Source organism: Miscanthus floridulus, chromosome 3 (genome assembly GCF_019320115.1).
Source record: "Miscanthus floridulus cultivar M001 chromosome 3, ASM1932011v1, whole genome shotgun sequence".
In the NCBI taxonomy this organism is placed as follows: domain Eukaryota; kingdom Viridiplantae; phylum Streptophyta; class Magnoliopsida; order Poales; family Poaceae; genus Miscanthus; species Miscanthus floridulus.
In genome coordinates, this window is record NC_089582.1 from 101,104,981 (window position 1) to 101,116,362 (window position 11,382).

General features: G+C 47.4%; 1 protein-coding gene across 1 annotated transcript; it reads left to right on the forward strand.

Annotated features, from left to right (window-relative positions):
* Positions 1-7,405: 7,405 nt before the first annotated feature.
* On the forward strand, positions 7,406-9,226 carry LOC136541967 (tetraspanin-8-like). The gene is made up of 2 exons (XM_066534170.1): positions 7,406-8,031; positions 8,537-9,226. Exons 1-2 carry the CDS (start codon positions 7,525-7,527, stop codon positions 8,846-8,848), a joined length of 819 nt encoding a protein of 272 aa, XP_066390267.1. The 5' UTR covers positions 7,406-7,524; the 3' UTR covers positions 8,849-9,226.
* The last annotated feature ends 2,156 nt before the right edge of the window (positions 9,227-11,382 follow it).

Sequence of the window (11,382 nt, forward strand, 5' to 3'; positions counted from 1 at the left end):
TTTTTCCCTCGTCTAATTTTTTCAATCATCTTGTAACTTGTTCTCTTGTGACTTGTCAATTGTTTTTGTGTTACAACATATTATTTTTTTTGTCCTTGTCTAACTATAGAAAAAAATATGAATTGTTAATTGTCTTTGTGTCAATATATATTAGATTTGTCACGTTTGTGATTTTGTCTATCGAGTTTTTTATTCTTGGATCAAAAAATTGCAGATTATGCCAACAAAATTGCATCAAGCTAAAGCTATAATTTTAGCATAAAATATGCGTAATATCCGTCGCATGCAAGAAACCTAAATTTCAGACACCTAGATTTTAACAACTCCCTTATTTAGCCTATGAATGATGATGGCTAGCAAGATTTCCAAAATTTTTGAATTATCCAAGGCTAACAAGTGTAACACTAGATTTCTAGTGGGCATTTCTTTTTTACCATCTCAATTGGGCGCCTTAGTAGTTGGATGAAAAATGTCATGCATACAAATACCATCTGCTGTTATGATCTTCTAGTTGTGGCTGCTCTTTTTATGTGCTGCATGTAGCATGTTATTGTGGCTACTTAGGGGCCGTTTGGTATGGCTTAAGGTGCATCTCCTGGAGCTGTTTTGTTGCTCCCCAAACCAAACAGGTAAAAAGGCAACAGCTTCGACGAAAGATCCCCTTGTTTTGCGCTCTCACGTGCCAGTGACGTGGGTTGGAGCCAGAAAATCGAGCTCCCACCGGCTCCCTCTGACAACGCTCGGGCCTGAACTCTTTTGCCCCGATACGGGTGGGCGAGGCTACGCGGACGCAACGGCGAGATGACACGCGGACACGACGGCGAGGTGGAGGTGGAGCACGAGCGTGACGGCGAGGTGGATGTGGAGCGTGAGCACGACGGGCGAGGCGGAGTGCCTGTGCACCGGCGTGGCTGTGCGCGTGTGCACTGGCAAGGAGCGTGGACCGCAGGAGCGTTCGACACCGCTAGAGGTTGCAGCGGGAGGAGGAGAGAGAAACGGGCGGAGCGTTCAATGGCCACGTTTGTGGTTACGAGAGGATAACGATGCGTTTGTTTGATTCTGAGGAGGAGAGAGAAACGGGAGGATAAAATAAAAGAAGTAAGAGCATCTCCAGCAGTCCCCTTTCCTAACCCCAATGAGAAAAAACTGTTATTTTGGAGATCTCGTAGCTCCAGCAATTCCCTAAACCCAACCTCAATGAGAAAAAAATTTCTCGGTCCCTCAAATCATAGTCTCCCACTCCTCAAATAAAGGGGAGATCTCTCCTCCCCCAATCCACTATTTTTCTTATTGGGGATTGGATTTTCTCGTTATGCTAGAGAGAAGACCTTCAAAATCTCAAAACACGTTTTGTATCTTCCCCAATAACTAGTTTTTGGGTTGGAGTTTTCTCCTACTGCCGGAGATGCTCTAAGAAAAGAGATAGGAAATAAAATAAAGAAAAAGAGAAAAAAGGGCATTATGGAGATTTTACCCTTTCTAACTACCAGGGTCAAACGGTCCAGAAAACAGATTAAGCACCCCAAGTGAATCTGCTCCATCGATAAAGCCACAACTAAAACTGTTTCCTATCAAAAGCTCAGACCAGCAGACGACGTTGTGAACGACGTGCAACTCCTAGGCCGGCGTAGAAGGGCGATCCAAATCTCTGACTGGAAGGCCTGGCCAAGGAAAGGACGACGCTCGCTTTTGACTCTGGCCCGCCTCTCTGACCGGAAGGCCTGGCCAGCACCATTTCCGACTCTGACCCGCCTCTCTGACCGGAAGGCCTGGCCAGCACCGCTTTCGACTCTGACCTGCGTCTCTGACCAGAAGGCCTGGCCAGCACCGCTTCCGACTCTAACCCGCGTCTTCGACCGAGGATGCACCGAACCTCTGCTTACAGCTCTTCTCCGACTGGCGCAGTCAGAGCCGACTGGGACTAAAGATGGCAACGGGCACATAATGCCTGCATGCCCGTGGGCATGGAACCCGATGGGCAAGGATACGGGCACCACTTCTTGCCCGCGGGCACGGGCGCGGGCACCATCCTGAACCCAGAGGATAGTTCTTCGCGAGCAAAGAAATTTGCTATCCTCGCCCGCTTATCCGCCAGACCCGCTCCACAGGTCTGACATGTGGGACCTACAAGCGAATATATGTATATATACACGATTTGTTGTGAATATGTATCTTCGTATCTCTTGTAATGCACTATGATTTATGTATATGCTCAACCTGGCGGGCACACAGGCATGACCGCGGGCATTTCATGCCCGTGGATGGAGGGCGCGGGCGTGGTTTGTTGCCCGTGGCGGGTCGCGGGCGCGGGCGCGGGCGAGAGATTTAGCTGGCGGGCGCGGGCGTAAGAAGGTACTATCCACGGGCACCACGCCCGTTGCCATCTTTAACTGGGACCAACCGACCAGGGACACTCGCTCGGTGAGGACCTAGGAAACGAGTGGAGCAAGTAAGGCAGGGCGCTCAAGTCAACCGTAATACCAAAGATCGTACCTTGTACACCTGCAGCATAGTATCAACAGGGCATATCAGAAGGGTGCCCTGCCACCTTCCAGGCATGTCAGAGCCCTAGCAGTGTTGTGGGCGCTGACGTTTGCCCTACAGTGTTGTGGGCGCCCTCAACTCCCATACCAGGCGAACACGGTAAAACCACCCACATGCCTCTAGGCATCAACGGTATGGTAGGCGCCGACATCTGTCATACCAGAAGAAGACGACGGAACCTCCCATATGCATCTGACATTAACAGTATTGTGGGCGCCTACAATTATCTTGTACCCGACGACGTGGGCAATAAGACTTAGTAGCGTACGTACTCTCTCTCTCTCTCTCTCTCTCTCTCTCCCTCTCTCTTGTAAGGCCGTCATCTTCATCTATAAAAGGAGATGCGCTCTCTCCCGGACGACTCTCAGACGATTCGACCACTAGGATCGATACACGATCGATTCACAGAGTCGAGCAACCTACGACTATCGAACTATTCGAAGAACCAGCGATCGATTTACCCTCTGTTAGCTTTAGACACTCTAAAGCTACACAGAGCACACGTTCGAATACTTAGCGCACGTAGGAGCTCCTGTCCCTCTCGGCCCTTGGGTCCAGAGTCCGACCGGACCTCTTGCATCCCCTATCTTACTCCCTTCCGTTTGTAACTCCACAGCAAACTTCGAGCACCTGGGCTCAGGAATAAAGTCACCGACCGACTCAAACTGGACGTGGGGCACGTTGCCTGAACCAATATAAACCCTGTGTCATTGAGTGCTAGGCCACATCCGATCACAACGTACGACAAAACTATAAATATTTACGTGTTGGTCACTTGCTGCACCGACGATAACAATTCTAGGTATCTTAACAAATCTTAAATAAAAAAGTCATAAACTGCAATGTTATAGATCTCCTTTTTCTCTACTACTTTCATATGAATTTTTCATTGTAAAATTTTTTTCCTAAAAGTTATGGTTTTTTAAGATGAGCTGACAGAAAAATAAAATTCAGCCTAATGATTTGGCAGTAACAAATATTCCGCGGCTCAGCTGGTGGTATGTAGTTCCGCAATTTTAGTTGGCGGCGGCAGTATGGTCATGCAATTTTCTGATTTAGACGACTATTACAAAGGATGAATTTAGAAAATATAAAATAAAAAAATCATATTTCGTCTCTCCCAATGGAAACCAGTTTTTTAGGTTCCGTCATCTTTTGAAACAATCTGATTTTACTCCCCCTAGCGCATTCCAACGGTTTCAAAATTGAACTTTAGCATGTTGGAGGAGCACAAAACCCGTTTTCCATTGTTCCAAATCATGGAGGAGCACAAAACACCCGTTTTCCATTGGGTAATAAGACGATCCGGACTTGGGTATATAACCTTGGGAAGGTCGAATGGACATTCTCCCTAAAAAAATAGTGAACTTGTCAAGTTGGGCCACAGCACAGAATCTTTCCATGGGCTAAATTTCACTGTTTCTCGCCAAAGGATACCGTGCAAGTTTGTTGTTCGGATGAAAGAGGAAGCGTCAATCTCAAAAAGAGAGAGAGAGAGAGAGAGAGAGAGAGGAAGCGTCAATCTCAAAAAAAGAAAGAGGAAGTGTCCCTGGGAGAGAAAAGAAAAAGAAAAAGAAAGAGCAGGTGTGGCCAACAACACATCACAATCAGCAGCAACAGTTAAGCAGTTAATCCTGAGCCCCGAATACTTAGGGCGCGTTTAGTTCCCAAATTTTTTTTGGGTCGGCTACTGTAGCACTTTCGTTTGTATTTGGTAATTAGTATTTAATTATGGACTAATTAGGTTTGAAAGTTTCGTCTCGCGATTTCTCACCTAACTGTGCAATTAGTTTTTTTCGTCTACATTTAGTACTCCATGCATGTGCCGCAAGATTCGATGTGACACTTTGGGGTGAAAATTTTTGGGAACTAAACATGCCCTTACTAAGGGCACGTTTAGATGGCAAATTTTTTTTGTTTCAGGTACTGTAGCACTTTCGTTTGTATTTGGCAATTAGTGTCTAATTATGGACTAATTATGTTCAAAAGTTTTGTCAAGTGATTTCTCACCCAATTTTGCAATTAGTTTTTTTCGTTTATATTTAGGCCCCGTTCGTTGGTCTGAATCTTAGCTGAAACTGGCTGGAAAACACTGTTCTGGCTGAATTATTGTGAAAGAAAAACACTGTTCCAGCTGAAAAAACAAGCCGAACAAGTCGAATATGGGGTAAGCCGAACGGGGCCGTACTTTATGCATGTGCCGTAAGATTCGATGTGACATTTTGAAGTAAAAATTTTTGAAATCTAAATAGGGCCTAGCTTCCTAATGCCGTATGGGATCCCTGCTCTCTGGTGTCTTCAAGCCCAGCGTCGCGTGGACGCGTGTGCCTCCTTCTGCCTGCACCCGTGTCCCAGCGTCAAATGAGCCGTGTGCTACCGTTGTTCCTAGGAAACGACAGTGCGACACCTGCTGCACGCTCATTCGCTTAAATAGTAGCGTTAGCTCTAAACGAGGAAAACGACGAGTTCTCTCCCTCCTTCGGCTCCTCCGCTCAGGCGCTCAGCGCTCTTCCTCCTGCGAGGTGAAGAAAAAGTGAAAAAGGCCACCAAGAGTTCTCCGGTTCAAGTGCGCCTGTGGCGGCCCTCCCACACCTCTGCTCTCTCACTTTCTCCGCGCTGTCCCCTGTGTGGGCTCAGGCGCTCAGCCCCTGCCGCAGACTTGGCATACCTCCATCATGCTGCTCTCTGGTCCAGAACTCCAGATGCGCATATATCTCAACAAACCCACGGGCTCTGGTTTTTTCCTCCTCCAGTTGCTCCAGCAAGCTATTCCTTACCGAGTTGCCATGGTTGTCGGTTCTACCGACGTAAGCCATGATATAGTATTTTTCTATCATAATAAAACAACATCAGTCGATTTATAAACCACGTAAATGAAACGATTAAACGAACAGTTTAGTTGGAAATCACGAGATGAATCTTTTGAGCTTAGTTGGTCCACGATTGGATAATATTTACCAAATAAGACGAAAATGCTACTATTCATCAAGTTAATATTTTTTGCAATCTAAACATGGCCCCATTTGCTTATATGCCTTTGAGATGTTTGATGAAATGTCAATGCACTATATACCATTTCTTTTAATTAAGTTTGAGTTGTATTATAGCTCTACGTGTAGCTGGAACTGCAAGATGGATTTTTAATGTCTGTGAGTCTGTCCTCAAATTTCTTTGTTGTCTTGTTGCATTTTCCAAATTTTTACAGCTCCTAGCATTTGTGGTTCTGAACAGAGCTGTCACGGACCGCCCTGCGGGAGCCGGCATCAACCAGCATCAACCACGACTACAACCCTGTAAGGCTGTAAGGCAACAAGATGGGCGGCAGAATCCAGATGTTGTAACTGCACAAGAGCTGGTCCTCCATGCCTCCATGGCGTTCTACAACTGAGACTGCCCTTGACGCTGCCACGACCCTTCCTTTCGTATTTTCTTCAGATTTTATTGGTTGCATTTCTCCCACTTCAGTTGGCTTAGTATGCTACGGCTAGGGTCTGCCAGCCTTCTCACCATATTAACAACAGATGTTAGGTCTAGGTGCTCAACATGTTCATTACCAAACGCAAGCAATATCTGAACGCCTCACACCAGCTATAAAGTATCAAGCTTCTGCAGCTTAATTCTTTTCTCTCTGTAACTTCATGTGTAATGGAGTGTTTTGGACCTTCTACAATATGCTTATGGAAATATGGAAAAGTAGTTGCGGCAAATCAAGATTGTTGCAGCAACACGGTAATCCTGCCACATCAACACTCCGAGTTAGCTCATTATTGGGATTGAATTTACCAAGCTCGGGTGCTTGTGCCTACTGGTATCATTTGTAGTTTGTAGACTTGAAATCCCCCCCCCCCCCCCCCCCCCCACCCACCCACCCACCCACACACACACACAAAAACAGATTACCGGGCACCAACCAGTGACAGTAATTCCACAGTCACTACTCACAAAGAATATCGGGTGGGCAAATTTCAAACTTGAAAGAATAAAACAAAGCGTCACATGGAATTACTCACACCTATAACCTATTCCCTCCCTCAACACATATATGCTAAACCATGTAATAATCAGCATAAGCGCGATGATCTGTGCGCGCGTTCCGTGCTAAGTAGACTGATTCCGCGAAATGTCGCCAATACGTACGGCCGTGTGCACCCGTGTCGCGCCTCCCCCCGTACGACAGCGCCGGCCCGGCCCAGGATCACGAGACTCCGCGTAAGACCGACCCGCACTCGCCGGCGTTGACGATCGCGGTAGCTTGGCCTTGACACGATCGTCGAAAGCGGCAGGCCATGGAAAAAGAAAAAAAAAATCGCGCCAAACTTGTGAGGCACTCGCCGTGGCAGGGCAGTGCACGCAAGACCCCGGAAAAGAAGAGCAGGATTACACAAAATCCGGCTGCCACGCCTGGTGATTTGCCACATCTACTACGCAGCGTATAGATCGAGGAGAACACGGAAGGATACCTTCAGCGCGTCGAGGGGCGGTACCTGCGCTGTCGCTTTTGTTCGTTTTTTCTCACCGCCGGCGGCTGGTCACGCGGTGCGTGTGTGTTTGTGTATCCATATCTGCCTGCAGTGCAGGTCGTTACCAACTCGAAGAAGACCGCCAACGTTCATTTACAGCGACTCAGAGCTCGAACGCGTCGAATGATGAAAATCTTGCAACTATTCAGACCCCGCCCTGCTCCTGAGGCTATCATCCAGGAACACGTTTAAGAAAGGAAAAGTACACGAGTACCCGGTCAATACGCTTGCGCGTGCACTCCCTCCCTCCACGGCGCAGCATTTTCCTTCCTTCCTTCCGTTTGGTTCGGCGCCCCTCCGACTCCAGCTCCAACCAAGGCGGCTACAAATACGCCCGCCCACCACGCCCCCAAAACCATCAGACCGCACGGTGCATTTCAGCGTGCCCCCGACTCCCCTCCCCGCGACCCAAACAAAACCCCACCCCACGCGCAGTCCCGCACCCCGGCGTCCACCAGCCATGCCGTTCCGCCTGAGCAACAACCTGATCGGGATCCTAAACTTCATCACCTTCCTGCTCTCCATCCCGATCCTGGGCGCGGGCATCTGGCTAGGCCGGCGCGCCGACGGCACCGAGTGCGAGCGGTACCTCTGGGCGGCCCTCATCGCGGTCGGGGCCTTCCTCCTCGTCGTCTCCCTCGCGGGGCTCGTCGGCGCATGCTGCCGCGTCACCTGGCTGCTCTGGGTCTACCTGCTCGCCATGTTCGTCCTCATCGTCGTCCTCTTCTGCTTCACCGTCTTCGCCTTCGTTGTGACGAATAAGGGCGCCGGGGATGCCGTCTCCGGGAGAGGGTACAAGGAGTACAGGCTCGGGGACTACTCCAACTGGCTGCAGAAGCGGGTCGAGAACACCAAGAACTGGGACAGGATCAGGAGCTGCCTCCAGGACTCCAAGGTCTGTAAGAAGCTGCAGGACAAGAACGAGACCATCGCGCAGTTCATGGCTTCCGACCTCTCCCCCATCGAGGTATTTTTTTAATCTATATTATTCATTCTCGTCAAAACTCGATCGGTTTCTTTCTTTTAGTAATATACGTGTATATATGCTTAATCTGCTAATGTCAAACACTGAGACGAAAATGTTTGCTTTTCCAACGCAAAAACCTTTATTCAGGGCCGGCTGATGGTTACTTGTACGGTTGTGCATCTTCATCAGACGTGCATAGTTTGAACTGTACATCTAGAAACAGTGCATCAGACTTAGCGTTGATTTTGTCAAAAGGATTACTGCTAGTATTTTGTGGTGGTTTCTTCAGTCTCAATCAACTATTAGTACCTGCTCCCAATGCTCTGACCTTTGTATTATTGGAGCAGGAATTTTCGTTCCTAGCACATATATGCCTACATTTCAACGGTCTGGTGCACTTTCACCGGACGTTTAGGTTGCAGAATCCAAACATTTCACGATACTGCCGGCCACGTTTGTGTTCCGTTTCAAAGACTCATCTGTACTGTACGTCTTCTCCCTGCAGTCTGGCTGCTGCAAGCCCCCCACCAGCTGCGGCTACACCTACGTCGGCGGCACGGACTGGACGGCGGTCACCACCAACTCATCGTCGGACCCGGACTGCCAGACCTGGAGCAACTCGGCGCTCTGCTACGGCTGCCAGTCGTGCAAGGCCGGCGTGGTGGCCACGGTCAAGCGGGACTGGAAGCGCGTCGCCGTCGTCTGCATCATCTTCCTCGTCTTCATCATCATCGTCTACTCCGTCGGCTGCTGCGCCTTCAGGAACAACCGCAGGGACAACGCCTACCGCGGCGGGTGGAAGGGCGGGTACGCTTGATCCACCATGGTTTGGAGCAGAGCTGGGGCTCCTGTCACCATGCACGCTCAGTGCTCTGCTCCCTGCTGTCGTACATGTTCAGTAGGCTTGATGTAGCTGTGTACAGGTGATGGAGATTGTCTTCCTAGTTATATTCAGTAGGCTACTGAACATGTACAATCTCCATCACCTGTACACAGCGGTTGGTTTTGTATACGCTGTACAGGTGTCTTCCTAGTTATATTCAGTAGGCTACATCAGGTTACTGCGGACTCTTATCGTCTTCCTAGTTATATTATTATCATATTATGATCAGATCAGCGGTAGGTTTTGTATACGCTGCTCATTGATTCGTCAGACTGCTATTTTCATATATGGATGCCTTTATTTTACCAGTTACTTTCGTTTAGACTTTTTCCCGAGTGACCTGCACCTTTGATTGTTCAGTTTTTCACTTTCTTTTCGAAACTTCGCCTGATGATGACACGGCACAGCATCACCTAATTCTACAGTTTCACTGCGTCAACAGATTTTCGGTGTGTGACGTGTATTTTCACGTCGGACAGTTTTTTCCCCCCATAACTTCACTCGTCACAGAACATAGATAATGATGACATGGGAGAGGATTAGCGAACATTTTCTTTTAGATAATGGAGGAAATAAACTGTGGATTTTGACATCATCTTCCGAGGATGCATCGGACCAAATTGAATGTAGATACTGCTTGAAAAAAACAGCACATCTCACAAGATACATGTATCCTAAAACGCGGAAGAGGATTAGCAAGCTAATTAGTGCTCTTTTCAAGCGCTCTGAGTCAATTTTGAACTCTGTTTGCTCTCCATGATATTACCTACTACCTCGAGTTGTTGAGCTAACTGCCATTTCCGGTTCTGGAACCATTGCACCTATCTCTGTCCTGCACACGTTGGCACACGGTTTCGCTAGGTTGCTGCTGACGCTTCCTGACTTGTAGCACCATTTTCCACAATGAAGTGGTCAAAGAAAGGAAGACGAAGGCTTAAGTCTTCAACCATGACGAGCGACATGAAAGCTGTGGTCCTGTGGTGTCCCATGACCATGAGAGGCAAGTCCAGCCTAACGTTCCTCCGGAAATATCCACCTCTTTCCACTTCCACTGTCTTGCTTGTCGTCTTCGGTGAGCGATTCTACCCTAGCGAGTGGGCATGCTTAAAATTAGACTAGGTCCATGGCATCATCTTCCATTACGTTCCTTGTCAGTTGAGAAATATCTAGTAGTGTCAAATACTAGAGACAGTGATCGATTCAATGTTAGGTGCTAATAGTGTGTTTGGTCCAAAGAATAAAGTACTTCACATTTTCTCCGTTTGCAAATTGAATGAATTGATCTATCGTCATCTTATTTCTAATTAGTACTTGTAAAGAAGTTTACTTAATTAAATTTATAGAATAAATTTATGATGCGCTATCTCATCTAGAATGCAATAATTCATCAAACCAAACCCTTCCAAAAGGATGCTAAAACTTTAATAGATTGTGAGAACACATGGGCTGATGCATCGTACAGCTGCAAGTGCGTAAATGTGGTTGTTGTTACTGATTCCAGAAGTAGCGAGACTATTGCTGGTGCGCTTGGAAATATCTAGAGGGGTTGAGACTGATGGTTCGATTTTGCAGAAAATGAAGTGAGAGAGCCGGCACTATATTGTTCGATGGGACATTTCACGAGATGATACTCCATGACCTCAGTTTGGAGGCAACCTTGCCTACAAAGAATAAGCCTTCTTTTTAATGTAACATACTCTTACATAAGCATTGCTAACCGGTAAAATCTGAATTTTCAACCTCAAAATATCACAGTAGTCTATCTTCAACTCTAAAACCGCACGTTACACAACATCTAACTACTCAACCGGAATTTTTTTAAAATAAAAACAACCCCCCCCCCCCCCCCCCTAACACCCACCCACACAACAATTTCGCCCTAATTTTCATCATATGACATTTGTGTGGTGTGGTTTCTACACGATTTTTTTTAAGAATCATAGTATACATACAAACACTCATACATGTATGCACATATCTTTCCCTTTATGAACACCTATGAAAGACTGTTGAGCTAATAGATCTCGAGACTGATAAAGTCACTAGAAACGTCTCGCTATGGACGAGCATGTTACCTACTGTGGAAAGAACAACGGCATTAAATCCTGAAATAAATCTAGAAATACGCGAACATCCACGCATGTCTAAAGGAAAAAAAAAAACAAATTGCATCTCTTTTATCTGCTTAATCTACAATGCAAAAACCATGTTGTATATCAAAATTAACTGAAAGCCGGCCGAAGCGCTGCTGCTTTGCGGAGCGCCGACGCCGTCCGCAAGCGCCCGTTCTTGGCCAAGCTGTGCTCCACGGTGGCATGAAAACAGTACAACGACCTATAAGCGTCTAGCGTTATACGTGGCCTTAGCTCGCACTCAATCTACTCCGCCATCACCACATGATCGCTTGGAGTCCAGTAGCATGACCGCCGAATAGGCCCATTGTGGCTAGGTCGGCTTAGAGCCTGAGT

Excerpts from the sequence above, each read along its gene's own strand:
- LOC136541967 (XM_066534170.1), top strand. The coding sequence starts at position 7,525 with ATGCCGTTCCGCCTGAGCAACAACCTGATCGGGATCCTAAACTTCATC. Across the intron at positions 8,032-8,536 it reads CCGACCTCTCCCCCATCGAG|TCTGGCTGCTGCAAGCCCCC; the intron begins GTATTTTTTTAA and ends TTCTCCCTGCAG.